The sequence below is a fragment of the Orcinus orca genome, chromosome 15, assembly GCF_937001465.1.
Source record: "Orcinus orca chromosome 15, mOrcOrc1.1, whole genome shotgun sequence".
NCBI lineage: Eukaryota > Metazoa > Chordata > Mammalia > Artiodactyla > Delphinidae > Orcinus > Orcinus orca.
The window spans coordinates 47,245,009-47,260,853 of NC_064573.1; the positions used below are offsets into that span (position 1 = coordinate 47,245,009).

At 48.3% G+C, this 15,845-nt stretch overlaps 1 protein-coding gene across 2 annotated transcripts in view; it reads left to right on the forward strand.

The window, feature by feature from the left end:
• The window catches only part of KCTD1 (potassium channel tetramerization domain containing 1), an 89,921-nt gene that overhangs the window by 70,477 nt on the left and 3,599 nt on the right, over positions 1-15,845 (forward strand). For both annotated transcript variants that reach the window (XM_004273732.3, XM_004273731.3), the window contains exon 4: positions 14,074-14,379. In XM_004273732.3, the coding sequence (XP_004273780.1) occupies positions 14,074-14,379 (306 nt within the window). The remainder of the gene's footprint in view (positions 1-14,073; positions 14,380-15,845) is intronic.

Here is a 15,845-nt window from a genome sequence, read left to right on the forward strand (position 1 = left end):
ATGTCTATTAATTTATCTTCTAGAAGTAACACATAAATATGCAAAAATATATGTACACAGAATGTTTATTATAATTATATTTGTAATAGTAAAAATTGGACACAAAAAATGTTCAACAATGGCAGATGGTTACAAATATTACACACTATTCATACTATGGATTAGTTGATGTATGGGGGAAAAAATCACCAAGATTTTTTTCAGTGAAAGCATTAAGTTGCAGAATATGTATAGTAGGTTTCTATTTATGTAAAAACTTATGGGTATGTATGTGTAAATAGATAGAAAAAGATCTAGAAGAATAGATCCCAAATTAATAGGGGTTCGGGGGGGCTCTCACCCATCCTCTCCTTCAGGGCTTTGACCTGTAGGGTATGGGCCAAGGATGACTAGCCATATGGAAAAGAGAGTGTAGAAGAGTCATATCATGTACGCATTTCACTTACATGAAAACAATATACATTTGGCAGAAAAATAAGAGCATAATAACTGTAACGAGTGTGTGCAGTTCCCCGCAGCCCTGGAATGAATCGGAGGAACTCTTGTGACTCTGTTGCTCCCCAGCCAGTTGGGGGTTCCCGGGGGCCTCTCAGAGCGGGCCTCTCACGGTGCTGAGCAGGATTCCAGGGTTTACAGACATTGGAAGTTGGTTTGTGCAACGTGGCTCCTAAATGCAAAAGTCGGCAACTTTGCCAAGGATGGTCTCTTCCAACTCAGGAAGGAAAACGTATTGCGAGTCTCTAATACGGCGCCTTCCTAGACGGTGTTCAAGGATGCTCTTCAACGTATACACTCTTCTCTCTACTTACCCCTTCCTGCCTTCCCCTCGTGCCACGCCATTCATCTGCGAGCATCGTCTGCAGAAGCCACAGGGGACTCTCCGGGCTCCAGCCCTCAGTGTAGGGCTGGGGACCCACCTGCTTAGACACGAGGGCAGAGCGAGCCGACGGGTTTAGACAGCGGGGCCCTCGCTGCAGGGACCCCCCGCTGCAGAGTTGACAGCCGGCCGCTTCGCACACCAGCTGCAGCGGACGGGAGCTCGGAGGGAAGTCTTCTAGAAAGCAGGCAGAGGCCCTACGTGGACATGCGAAGCGGGGCTGAGTCCTGCACTGGGCACAGAAGGGAAGGAAGGAGTGGGGGAGGGGGAGAGGCCTGCTGCGCGTGGGCGGGGCTTCGGCAGGGACCCCAGCCTCTCATCAGACCCGGCGCCTCGGGTGGCAGGCGTTGGCTCCCGGGTTAGGGCTGGGAGAGCAATCGGCGAGTAGAGAAAGGGCTGAAAGAATGAGAGCCAAGATTTCCTTCCTCTCTGGTGTTTTCCTAGAAGGAAGGCACTAGGAGTGGGAAAGTGGGTGGAGGAGAGAAATTTCACCTTTAGTCCTATTTGAAGGTGATTGCATTTCCAGACGCCCACCCAGAACAGTGACCTGGATAGTTCACTGGCTCCTTAAACGAGCTGCCCACCCAGGAGCTGGGGGGGGGGGGCACCGCCTCCTCCCCGCCGCCAGCACCGTGAAACCCGCTCCTCTCCGCTTGTGTCCTATCCATCTCAGTGAAAATGCCAGAATCCACCGTCCTGCTCCAGGCCCTACCCTCCCACATCCATCCATCGGTGGCTCTGCCTAGAGTACCCTCCGGATACTTCTCGAATCAATTCACCCCTCTCATCCCCCCTCCCTAGTCCAAGGCCCGGCAACTCTCTGGATGACTCAGGGTCCCTTCATAACTGGTGTCCCGTCTCCCACCCTTACCCCTTCTCATCCACTCTCCATGTTGAAACCAGGAGACACTTTTTTCCATTAAACTTTTTTTTTTTTTTTTTGCGGTACGTGGGCCTCTCACTGTTGTGGCCTCTCCCGTTGCGGAGCACAGGCTCTGGACGCGCAGGCTCAGCGGCCATGGCTCACGGGCCCAGCCGCTTCGTGGCATGTGGGATCTTCCCGGACCGGGGCACGAACCTGTGTCCCCTGCACCAGCAGGCGGACTCTCAACCACTGCGCCACCAGGGAAGCCCTCCATTAAACTTTTTATTTTGAGATCATGGTCGATTCTCATGCAGCTGTAAGAAATAATGGAGAGATCCTGTGTTACCCAGTTCCCCCCCAGTGTAACATCTTGCAAAATTATACTACAACCTCACAACTGGGATGTCAGCATTGTCACAGTCAAGGTACAGAACATTTCCATCATGGCCAGGATCCCTCCTGTTGCCCTTTTATAGTTATGCCCTCCTCTCTCTCCCACTCCTCCATCTCCCACCCCATCCCTCACCAAGGGACACTTTTAAAAACACATCGTGTATAGTGACTTGCTCCTGCTTCAGACTCTGCAGGAGTTTCCCATTCCTTGTTCATGGAGCAAAGCAGCACATCCCTGTCAGAGCGCACAAGGCCCCTGCCTACCTCACCCGGCTCTTAACCTACACATGTGCCGCACCATCTTCTTGTTCCCCTTCAGAGCAGCCCACTCTGTCTGCTGCTCTTTCCCTGGCCTTAATTTGTCACTTAGGGCTCATCATATTCATCACTAAGCCATCATGTGCCTACTCTAGCTTAGATTTGCCTGTATCCCCGCTTCTCCGTGGTCACACACAGTGTATTTGTAATTATTTGTCTCTGTTGTTTAGCGCTATGTACCCAGCTGTATGTTAGCAAATGCTTTCAGCTACAAGTGTTGAAATAGCCAATCAACAGCACCTTAAACTAATGGAGATTTATTTTTCTCACATAAGAAATCAGAGGTCCATGGCTGTTGGCAGTGGTATCTGCTCAGTGATGGTATCAAGGACAGGACTCTCTCTTTTTGTTTTGTCATCCTCAGTGTTGACGTTCTGGCCTCATGCTTGTCACCTCAGGGTCTTAAGGTGACTGCCACAGCTCCAGGCATCACATCCTCATTCAAGGCAGGAAAAGGGGACAGAAGGCTTATAACTCACAAGACTTCGTCCTTGTCAGAAGATTCCCAGGTTCTCTTTATATCTCATTGGCTAGAACTGACCTCCCCTAGCTGCAAAAGAGGCTGAAAAAGTGAATTTTTTTCTTTTTCAACCTCTACAGTGAGAGAAATGGGCAAAGGCTAAGGGTTTGGGCATAGCTATTGGGGAAGCTAGCCAGCAGTGTCTGTCACACTAGCTCAGCCCTGCACGTAGTAACATGTAAATATCTGTGGCATAAGTGAATGAATACACGGATGGATGAGTAAATGAATGAAGTGAGTCTCACATTCAAACCAGATTCTCATTCATACCTGGTCATATACTTCCTTATGTTTGAACTTTGGATATTTTGTATGTATATCCTGACCCTTTAACTACTTTGTAAGAGTCTCACAAACAGGATCATTTTTAGATTTTTCTAGAGGACATTGTGTGCTGGACACGTAATAATTACTTAGTATTAATTAATTTAAACACAGCCGAAAAAGGTCAAAAGAATCATAGGAGACCAGAAGCTAACTATAAGTAGGCACTACACTTCCATTTAAAATCATATAGGACTAAATGGAAATTATAAAACATGTATGTATGTAATATCATCATCCTAAGCTACTTGTCAGGGTAATATATTAACTTATAATTTCCATGATTAAAAGAGATGCAGGGCTTCCCTGGTGGTGCAGTGGTTGAGAGTCCGCCTGCTGATGTAGGGGACACGGGTTCGTGACCTGGTCCGGGAAGATCCCACATGCCGTGGAGCGGCTGGGCCCGTGAGCCATGGCTGCTGAGCCTGCGTGTCTGGATCCTGTGCTCCGCAACGGGAGAGGCCACAACAGTGAGAGGCCCGCGTACCGCAAAAAAAAAAAAAAAAAAAAAAAAGAGATGCAGACTCCAGGGAATATAAAACAATTTATGGGGAATTACAGTCAGAAAATGATAATAGCCATTTGTTTTTAGTTGCAGTATGTTCCAGAAACAGAGCTAGGTGTTTTAAACACATTTAAATGTGGCAGGCATTATTTTTCCTCCAAGAATATTCAGGTTAGATGCTGGGGAGAGAAAAACTGCATGGGAGATAAGCTGTGGCCCATTCCAGAGGACAATCCCTTGAGGACTCACCCAGTCACCACCCCCAGCCCCCTACCCCTGGCTAGGATTGGGATGGGTGCTTCTCTGTACCTTTGGTGCTCCCTTGGGATTCCAGAGCTCTGAAAGACCTGCTGTTCATCAACTCTAAGCACAGAACACACCCTTTAACTGCCTAAGGTTTTAACTGTAGCCCACACTTGGGGAAAAAGACAAAAAGCATGTCACATGAAACTCACGTATCCCAGGGCCCTGCAATGTTTCCCACAGAACCTCTGGGTGACAGACAGGCTGTAAATTACAGGGAGTCTGGAACCTGGCAGAGCAGCCAAAGAACAGGTGATGATGGAGGTGCATCCACCGCAGTCCGTGCGAATCACAAACGTGGGCGCACACAGATGGGCTCTGTCTGCCCGTCCCTGAGCAGCACTATAGTGCTTTCTTCCTTGGCAGAGTTTATCTCCTGACCTTGGAAAAGGGACACGGCATTTGGCTTGTGGAGAGAATCTTTCTTACTGGGTTTGCAGGGAGAGCATTCCTTGATGACCTGCTCCCCTCTCCAGCTATTTAATGCTGGGTTGAGCAAATGCGTGAAATCTTGAAATCACAGCATCCTACGACCCTGAAAATCTCGTTCTGCAAATGTGCTGTCTGAGCTAGATACCCATTTAACAATTTAGATAATTTCATACTTCAGAACACCACTTAAGTGGCAGCTGCTTGTGCGCTGCTCCCACTGAAAGGCGTTGGAATCTGTTCTCTAGATAAGTGATTGTAGAACTTCTCTGCCTTGTTTTATTATGGATAATAATAAAACTTCCCTTCATTTCCCCTCACCCCTAATTATACTGATTTGTTCACTGTTGCTCTATTTTCTGCTCACTCCCAGGCATGCATGGGCGTGTGTGGGTGCACACACCCATATACACACGCATGCACACAGTTGGAGTTCCCAGCACATCAGGAGTCCAGAGCTTTGGTTCCTTTTTTGATGGGGAACCACAAAATTACCCCTCTCTAGGCTTCTATTCTGAACCCCTTTGGTAAGTGCCTGCATGTTGCTAACATCTTTTGTGGTCTCTGGATAGATGTCTCCCCTTCTTAGATAAAGAAAAATTTGCTAGCAGACAGCCTCCAGCTTACCTCTCCCTGGCTTAAGTTCAAAAGTCTATTAGTTATTTCTAATAACCTTTTAATATTGCAGAAGAAGTATATGTACGTTGTAGGAAACCTGGAAAAATAGACAAGCAAAAAGAAAAGTTTCAACAGTATATTCCCACCACCCAGAGATTGCCGATGTTAAAACTTTAGTGCATAGGCTTCTGGGTCTTTTTGCTATGCTTATTTCAGACAATATCTCTACCTTTCCATTTTAATAAAATTTTATTTCCTCTAATACTGCAACCATATTCAGATTTCCCTGGTTGACCCCCAGAATGTCCTTTCTATGTGTTTTTTTTTTTTTGATCCAGGGATTCTTTATTTTTTATTTTATTTTTGGCTGCATTGGGTGTTTGTTGCTGCGCGCAGGCTTTCTCTAGTGGTGAGCGGGGGCTACTCTTCATTGCAGTGCGCAGGCTTCTCATTGTGGTGGCTTCTTTTGTTGAGCACAGGCTCTAGGCGTGCGGACTGCAGTAGTTGTGACATGCGGGCTCAGTAGTTGCGGCTCACAGGCTCTAGAGCACAGGCTCAGTAGTTGCGGTGCACGGGCTTAGTTGCTCTGCGGCATGGGGGTTCTTCCCGGACCAGGGATTGAACCCCTGTGCCCTGCATTGGCAGGCAGATTCTTATCCACTGAGCCACCAGGAAAGTCCCTTCTGTGTGGTTTTTCCAAGCTGGTATCTGATCCGAGACCTCGATGAACCTAGTTATTTTATATCCCTTCCTTTTATTATCTAGCATAGTCCCTTTTTATATGATGCTGACTTGCTGAAGAGAGCGGGCCACTTGCCCTACACAATGTCCCACCATCTGGATTTGTCTGGTTGCTTTGTCATGTGAGCTCATTACGCTAACCTCTCATTTCCTGTAAACTGCAACTTGTATCTAAAGACTTGATAGGGTTAAGTTAAATATTTTGGTGAGAATACATCCCCAGTGACGTTGGGTACTTCATATTACGTCACATTAGCAAACGCATGTGGTTGAGTCACCACTAATGATGCTAGGAGTGACCATTCAATCAGGGTACGTTCTGTGTTCCTGTAGTTGCAACAAAAATGATTCCTGTCTCGCTCAGAGTTTCTCAGCTCACAGTATTAACGTTTTGAGCCACATGATTGTTGTGGTAGGGCTGTCCCATGCATTGTCGGATGTTGAGTAGCATCTCTGGCCTCTACCCACTACATGCCAGTAGCACCCAACCCCTCCCAGTTATAGAACCAACAATGTCTCCAGACATTGCAAAATGTCCTAGCTTAAGGAAAAGAGGAAGGCAGGATTTATGGGAAGGATTCTCGTTTATCTCACAGAATTAGTGGGAACATTCTCTCAGGGGTGGAAACACCAGGGCAGCTCTGAGGACCTTGGTTGTGGGAGTCTGTGGGCTTCTACACTGCTGCCCTTAACCTGGCTCTGCCCCAGCAATGCCAGGGTCTCTCTCCCCTTTTTTGGTTCCACAGAGAGACCATCTGATTGGCTCCACTTGGCTCCGATGCTGGTGCTTTAGCCAATCAGCTGCGGCAACACAGACATGGCTTCTAGGTACTCATTCCTGAGGAACGAACTTTCTCAGAGGAGGCAGAGTGCTGAGCTGGGGAGACCTTCCCCCCCCACCCCCCCGCCGGAAGTTTCTTCTTCCCTAGCACCTGAGAGAGTGCCCACTCAGGATGTCGGCCCCCGCCCACGGTCTCAGCTCTGCCAGCTAGAGTTTGCGTCTCTGCTGAGGGACTGTTGCTCCTGGTACGCCTGCCGAGGCCCACTTCTCTCCCTCTCCCCAGGACACTCCCTCCGAGGCAGGACAAGCTGCAGTAACCAGAGGTAGCAGCCAGCGCCAGCGCCGTGTCAGATAGCATCCCAGCCCTGGCCACACGCCAGGGTGTGGCTTCCAGATGCTCATGGATCTGCCTTGGGCTCTGCCCTCGGCACCCTGTCAGATAGCATCCCAGCCCTGGCCCTCGCCACACCTGCACAGCAGCCCTAACTCCTGCAGCCTCGTAACCCGGTGACGTGCCGCGCCAGGGTGTGGCTTCCAGATGCACATGGATCTGCCATCGGCACCCTGCCATTGTCATCTGTGGACACTTTAGCTTTTCTCTGGGAGAGTCAGACAGGTGGGGGGTGGAGACAGTGGCCGGGTAGAGAAGGGACCTTGCCACCTCTCGTTACCTTCAGTAGCCATCAGGGCTGGGCATCCTTGGCCCAGGAAAAGGAGTGGTCGGGTGGGCCTGGAAGATGGTGTTCAGATGGTGCTGAACGGGGAAGAAGACTCCTGGCCGGAAGTACCAAGTGGTAGTAGGGCAAAAGGAGTGAGCGGGCCAGTCCTCCTGGGCTTTGAAGAAAAGGAAGGGGTTTGGGGGTGGGGAGAGCAGACCAGGCAGAGCACAGAGGAGTTTTAGGGCAGTGAAACTACCTTGTATGATATTATAATGCTGGATACATGTCATCAGACAGTTGTCCAAACCCACACAGTGTTCAACAGCGAGAGTGAACCCTAACGTGAGGACTTTGGTTAGGATGTGTCAGTGTAAGTTCATAGATTGTAACAAATGGACCGGTCTGGTGGAGGCTATGGGTAGCCAGGGAGGCTGTGCATGGGTGGGGGGAGGGGGCATATGGGAAACCTCTCTACCTTCTGCTCAGTTTTGCTGTGAACAAAACTGCTGTAAAAAAAGAAAATTGAAAGGAAGGAAAAAAGGAAGGAAAGGAGGGAGGAAAGGAGGGTTACAGAGCCAGGGAAATTAAGAACCTTAGAGGTCCCAAAACTCAAACACTGAAAAAACTGTGATGGCCCACCTCCCCCTAAAAAACACGTTTTTAAAGTCAAGTTTTCTAAGGATCTGTTTCTGTTTATGATCACTACATGGATGCTACTGTTGGAATGTAAAATATAAAATCCTTTCATTTCCCCTCGTTTTCTTGGCGCCTCCTCTTTGCAGGTGCCCAGATACATACATACCCTGCCTTCTGGGGAGCCAAGCATGGCCAGCGAGACCCGGGAGCAGGACCCCCCGTCCCGAGCGCGGGTGGGAGAAGAGCTTCTAGAGCTCCAGGGAGGAGTTGGATGCATTCCTCGTAGAAAAACCCTCTTTGTGCCCACGGTACCTAGCATGGCCGCTGCACATAAACAGGTCTTAAAATGAATGAGTGAGCGGCTGAGTTGCCTTTTGAGTGGAAGGACCTGTGAAACTTCAAGTACATTAGGCGTGAAATAAGCCTTTCAAGGGTTTTGTGGAACTAGAAGCCGTGCGTGGTAGGCTGAGTAATGGCCCGCAAAGGTGTCCACATCCCAATCCCCAGAACCTGTGAATGTCACCTTACGTGGCAAAAGGGACCTTGCAGATGTGATGAAGTTTAAGGGTTTGGAAATGGGGAGGTTATCCAGGATAACCCAGGTGGACCCAATAGAACCACGGGAGTCCTTAGAAGTGAAAGAGGAAGGCTGGAGGGTCAGAGTCAGAGAAGATATCAGGAAGGAAGTGGTGTGATGGTTAGCCACGAGCCAAGGAATGTGTGGGCAGCCCCGGAAGCTGGAAAACACGAGGAACCTGATTCTCCCCATGAACCTCCAGAAAAAGAGGCAGCTCTGCCAATACCCCGTCTTTGTCCTGTGAGACCCGTTTCAGACTTCTGACCTCCAGAACTGCAAGAGAATAAATTTGTGCTGTTTTACACCACCAAATTTGTGGTAATTTCTGACAGCAGCAGTAGGAAACCAACACTGTGTTTATCACTTTCCTCCCTGTATGGAAAATGTCTTCTGAATTCAAATATTTAATCAAGAAATAAGCTTTGGAAAAACGGCCCATCTGCCTTTTGGAGTCCACGCACATTTACCTTCCTGTTCCGTGTACTTCTCTCCAAGGTCTCAGGGAAGCCCAATGTATTCACCTGTAAAATGAGATCTTGATCTTTCTGCCTCTCAGAATTATTGCAAATCTCAAAAAAAAAAATCTTTTTTATTTTAAAAATATGTATTCTAGGATGTTAAATTATTTAAACAGGATAATACGTCTGTGAATAACCTATCTTTTACTGAATATGAGGCTAAGCAAGAGATGGGGTGGATGCTGTCTTAACGAGAGAAGGTAAAGTCAGCGTGGGAGCAGAGAAGAGTAATGGCTACTAGAACATTCTGGACTTGCTTTGCTGAAAGCAGACACGGATGCTTTGGATTCACTTCCTTCAAAAGAAGAACTGGGGCCAAACCTGCTTCAGCCCCGTAAACGCCTGCCCATTTCCACCTCGTCCCTTGGGAACAAGAGGCTGGGTCGTCTAGAGTTTGTAAAAAGCCAATGAAAGGAAGGCGGGCGTCTTCAGATAGGAACTGAGTCTTCAGGGAAAAAGACTTCAAAAGATTGAGATACCAGAAGAGATGAGCACAAGGCCAGAAAACCTAAAAGGAAACAGGATAAACCCTAAACAACGTGAAATGTAGACAGTAAAATTATATGATCCTGACTGAGGAAGGAAAGGAGGATGAGGCTTCTGGAGAGAGTGGCCGTGGAGACTGAGTCTGTTCTGTAGGGAGTTCTCGGATGAGACGGGAGGCGGGCGTTAGGAAGCAGAGAAGGACGGATGTAAAGGAGCCTACCATGAAAAGAACAGCCAGCGTGAGCTTAGCTGTGCAGAAAATGGTTACAGGGTGACCCTTCTGGTGCTCGGGCCGGTGGAGGACGATGCTGGGAGGCGAGTCAGAGTGGGGAGCCAATGGCCACGCCAAGCGCACGCGCTCAGCTGTTCTCCAGCCCTCCCTCCCTAGCGCAGACGGCGGCCCCGTCCTGCAGACCAGATGGTGCGGCGGTAAAGGAAGAAGTGGAGCCAGGAGAGTCAAGAGACAGTAAAAGAACACCTGGCAGCGTGAGGTAGTTCAAGGCTAGGCCTGTGAGATGACGTCCCAGGTGCAGGATGACCTTCGGGAGAGCCCTTTTAATCCTTCACTTTACTGACCCCTAACTAGCAGGGTCCTTGAGCCGCCCTGAGCAGGGCCAAAGGGCTGATAAGGCCAGTGTTCCCCTCTTCTTCCAAGAGCGGCTAATGATAGCTGTGAACAACATTATGTAGGGAGGGGCTCAGTCCATGGCGGACTTCAGAGTGGATTATTACACACTTGCTTTGTGAACTCAGAGGAAAGAAGGAGAAGGTCAGAGTCAGCGTAGGGGGGACTTGTAACCCAGGCCCTGTTAGTCTCATTACTTCGGGGTTATGGTAGACAAACTGGTAGATCAGGGTGTTTGCACGGACACAGGCTCATACAGTAGCGGGGCTGGAAGCAACTTGAATGCGATTGATTCCACTCGCTTGACAGGTAAGTACACTGGAGCCCTAAACAGTTAAGGGGACTAGCTGGCAGTATGGTGACTTGGAGCCCCTCCCAGACCTCCAGCCTTTCCCCTGGAGTCCCACCCAAACACACAGTATTTCAACAAGACTCTAACAAATGCCACAGTTATGGGCTGGATTACAGATTGTATAACCAGGTGGCAGCCAGAATCCAGAGACTTAATTTATTAGCTGACTGTCAGCCTGAACAAAGCCCTGTATGTAGCCCTGTCCTCTCAGTACTTTTAGAAATGATTCACACATAGAAACAGGACACCCAGTTCAAAATGACACAAAAACGAGAGGGAGACCGAGAACATGGGTGAAAGAATTTGAATTTTCTCAGTACCTTGGAACGAACTCAGAACCTACAGTATGTAATTTAAAGAGGGATAAATAATGGAGGACTTAAAATTTTTCACAAAAGCTGAATGAGGCAGACCTAGCTCCATAGCAGCTTTGTGGAAAAGGTGTAGGGATTTCACTGTAAGCGGAACAAGCAGAATGTGAATAGAGCAATGGGACTGTGGGGATGCCAGCTTTCGCTAATATGACCTTATGCCAGGTGGTGGGCAGAGTAATGCCCCCCAAAGACGTCCATGTCCTAACTCCTGAAAGCTATAACTGTGTCACCTCACACAGCAAAAGGGACTTTGCAGATGTGACTAGATGAAGGATCTTGAGATGGGGGGATTATCCTGGATAATCCAGGTGGACCCAACATACTCAAAGGATCCTTACAAGTGAAAGAAGGAGGGGAAATGGTCAGAGTAAGAGGAGGAGATGTGACAATGGTAGCAGAGCGGGGAGTGATGCAGGACCAGACGCCAAGTGGTGCAAGCAGCCTCTGGAAGCTGGAAAAGGCAAGGAAATGGATTCTCCCCTAGAGCTTCCAGAATAAACAGCCTTAGTGATTCATCTTGGACTTCTGATTCCCAGAACTACAGGAGAATAAGTTCATATTGTTTTAAGCTACTAAACCTGTGCTAATTATTACAGCAGCAACAGAGAACTAATACAGACTGCATTCATAGCAGTTACAGTGTCCAGCCAAGCAAAGGTGGTGCAGTGCACTCATGAGATCACATCTGAAATGTTAGGTTCCATTCTGGATTGGGTTTTAGGCAGCATGTTGACAAATTCAAGTACAGTTGACCCATGAACAATGCAAGGATTGGGGGGGCAACCCTCCTCGCAGTTGAAAATCTGCATATGATTTAATCGGCCCTCTGTGTCTGCAGTTACACATCGGCGGATTCAACCAACTGCAGATCACGTCGCACTGTGGTACCTATTTAGTGAAAGAAGTCCACATGTAAGTGGACCCGTGTAGTTCAAACCCGTGTTGTTCAAGGGTCAGCTGTACATACTAGATGTTGAAGAACTTCGAAGTCATAACAAATGAAAGGGAGCTGAAACGATTGGGTATTTTCAGCCTGAATAATAGTTAGACATAACAGTTGTCTTCAAATGTTTGAAGGGTTAACACGTCAAAGATTAAGATCACTGAAACCCCAGAGTGCAGAATTAAGAACAAATAAGTTGAAGTTAAGGAAATTCAGGTCATTCTAACAAAGACATTTACAACAATCACAGCTTCAAACAAAGTAAATACTGTGCCTTGTTAAATAGTAAGCTTCCCACCTCTGGAAGCATTCAGTCAGAGGCTGAATGATCACTACTCAGTGACATTAGAAAGGATTCCTCCATGACTCCAAGGGTCAAGGTTGGTCAAGAAGACTGCTGTGAGCAGTTTTAAGATCTGAAGACTTGATGGCATGTTTTTCACTGGAGTCCAGATTCTTTTTCATGCTAAAATTTGTAATTAAATCTCACAGGAGAATAAAAAGCAGTAGCATTGTGTAACTCTCAATACTGTTTAAATCTCCTTGAGAGCTGTCATCTTGATGAGTAAGATATTAAGGTCAGTATGTCACAGTTGGTGGACTTCAAAGATGACCAGGGCACGGTAGTGGGGTCCCCAGGTGGACCAGGAGGAACCTGCAGTTCCCTCACTCCTACCCTCAGGCTGGGCTGGTCTGGGGGCTCGGTTCTGCCCTCAGAGCGACCACACTGCAGCTTGGTTCTCAACACCTCAAACCGAGCAGTATCTCCTGTGAGACAGGAGGCGAAGCAGGTGAAATGAGATGATGGGAGCAGTGGGCTGCTCTCCTGCAGGGAGCCAGGCTCCTGTAGTGATGGGGTTGCTAGGAGACGACAGAGTAAAGCAGCAGCCCCTTCTGCTGACCAGCGTCCAGGTCATGTCTTACACCTGGCCCGAGTTTCTCAGCATGGAAGGTAGACGATCCAGCTAGGGACCCACTCATACTTTCTTGCCCCTCCAACTCTGTTTTCTGTGGAAGCCTTGAATAATGCTCCAGCTGTTGATTTGCAAGAAAAAGCAAAGTGCCAAATAAAGCAGCTCTCCTGAAGTCGTGCCCTCCTATGCTCCGTCCCGAGGCCTCTGGCGGCCCTCGAGCCCTGGGCTCAGGCATTGGCTCTCCTGCAGGCACGGGGCACCGCCTGCCAGCTCCAGCCCGTGGAAGGAAGGCGAAATGCGTGTCGGTTGATTAAAATGTTCTCAACCAGCGTGTCTGGACAAATGTCCACGTACCTCACAGCCAGAGATGATTGTGGCCATAGCTACATTTAGACATAATATTGACCTGCTTGATAACATTCTTCCTAAGCTGCTGCCTCCCCGTCATCCTCTTTTGTCCTCCCATTCAGTGGCTTGTGTGTGTTTTAATAGATTTCTTTTAAGACAAGAGAAAAAGAAACCACGCCCGAAGACTGGGTGACTGCGTTTTCAGAAGTGGACTAGTTTCTTTTCCTGCACATCTGTCTTTCAGGAGCCCAGGCCTGAGGCTCTCTCACTTTGTTTGCCTCTCTCACTTTGTGATGGGGGCACTGAGGGCTGGTGGAGGGCAGTGCGTCCTCCATCAGCCTCCCCCAAACCATCACCCATCCCGCAAGTTTAGGTAAAGACAGCATGCGTGCCCTCCAGGTGTCCATTCACCCGCTTTCCAGCCCCACCTCCACCATGGCCCTGCCCCTCCCCCTCCTGTGAGACGTTCTGGAGCTGCCACTGAAGGTGACAAGGAGCACAGGCTCCTGGTGAATGGTGCACAGCTATGCCTCCCCCGCCTCGACCCATGTAGGCGTTCCATCCAGCGGCCATAAAGCGGATTCTCACGGACACAAACTGTAAACACCCAAAGGCATTTTTCTACAAAAAGAGAAAAGTCTTGGTGAATCCTTTCACATCCTAGTTTTCTCATCTGCAAAATGGGAATAAAACATGGTTCCCAAGTCACTGGACAATTATGGGGATTTCATGAAAGCACTTAGAAGGGTCCCACCTGCCCCTTAATACCCTTAGCTCCTATTATAATCACTGAATGAATGAATGAATGCAAATTGAGTCTGTACAAAAGTGTTATATAAGTGAAAAATTTACACCCAGATTTGATTATTGAAGTAACGGGTGAAAAATTCACCTCTCATATGTGGGCATTTTTGGCACCTTAAGTTTGCATTTTACACTGTGAAATACCTTTTTTTTTTTTTTTCAGGACTACACTTTGTTATATGAAGAGGCAAAATATTTTCAGCTTCAGCCCATGTTGTTGGAGATGGAAAGATGGAAACAGGACAGAGAAACCGGTCGCTTTTCTAGGCCCTGTGAGTGCCTCGTGGTACGTGTTGCCCCAGACCTCGGAGAAAGGATCACGCTCAGCGGTGACAAATCCTTGATAGAAGAAGTGTTTCCAGAGATCGGCGACGTGATGTGTAACTCCGTCAATGCAGGCTGGAATCACGACTCAACACACGTCATCAGATTTCCACTGAATGGCTACTGTCACCTCAACTCAGTCCAGGTATAGTGTCGTCACACACTGTGTGGCATCGAATGTTGCTCTTAATGCTGTTATCTTGCCTTCATGTGGTACCTTTCCTCCAGAGAGCTGGAGAACCCTCACATGGTTGGGGGACGTAAACTGTTCACCCCTCTACAGCAGTCATTCAGTCATTCCACAAACATTTATTGAACATCTACTGTGTGCCAGGTGCTGGTATGAACACCGGAGATACAGAAGGGAAGAAAACAGACAAGAGCCCTCTTTTCATGGAAAAGAGGGAATTATATTATGGGAATGGGGGTGGGAGGGTGCAAACAATAACCAACCTAAATGATGGGCAGGTAGTGAGAAGAGGATGCCTAGGGCAGGGTATCCTGGCAGGGGGAGCAGCGAGTTCTGAAGCCCCCAGGGTAGGAGCACGTGCTTGACATACTGAGGAGTATCAGGAAAGCCAGCGTGGCTTTAAGCGAGTAAAGGTGGGGTGGGTAGTGCAGAGTCCCCCCAGGGACAGATGGTGGAGTGCCCCACAGAGGGTGGGAAGAGCTCTGGGATTCTTTGTTTTGGTTTCTTTGGGCTTTGGTTTCCTTGCTTGTATGAGTCAAATGGAAAGCCATTTGAGCAAGAGACTGACACGTTGTAACTCGTATTTGAAAGTGAATATTCCAGCAACAGGTGGAAACCAGGGGGAGCAAGGGGACCAGTTAGAAAGCTGGTCTAAGCAATAATTGAGAAGTTTCCGACTCTGAATATCTTTTTTTTTTTTTTTGGCTGCACTACGCGGCATGCGGGATTTTAGTTCCCCGACCAGGGATTGAACCCGTGCCCCCTGCAGTGGCAGCACGGAGTCTTAGCCACTGGACTGGCAGGGAAGTTCCAAAGTAATTTTGTTTGTTTGTTTTTTGTTTTGGAGGCACCGCACAGCTTGGGGGACCTTAGTTCCCTGTCCAGGGATTGAACCCCGGGCCCTTGGCAGTGAGAGCTCAGAGTCCTAACCACTGGACTGCCCTGAATAGCTTGAATGTAGAGCTGACAAGGTTTTCTGACAATGGCTCTGGGTTGTGGGACAGAAGCAAAGATGACTAAGATTTTTGATGGAGGAACTGGGTGAATGGAATTAGTATTTTCTGAGATAGAGAAGTTTATGGGAGAAGAAGACTTAAGGGCAGAATTCAGAAGTTTGGTTGACAAGGTGTGAGGGGCCACGTGCCTTAGATGATGGTGATTGTGGTCACCGTCGTAACTGACGCGTGCCAGCCCTGGGCCAAGCGTTGTCCGTGCTTGTCTTCTTACACCAACCCTAACAGGTAAGCACTGTAAATTCCCTGTCTTGCTGATGAGAAAAAGGAAGCACACCTGGGTCTTGACTCCAGGTCTGTGTGATTCAAAACGATTTGAAGTCAATGGAGTCAGGGTTTGGGGGCTTTTCTCTGTCTTTTTAGTTGGAACGGGTCCATGGCTTTATTCAATATTGAGCCAACAAAACC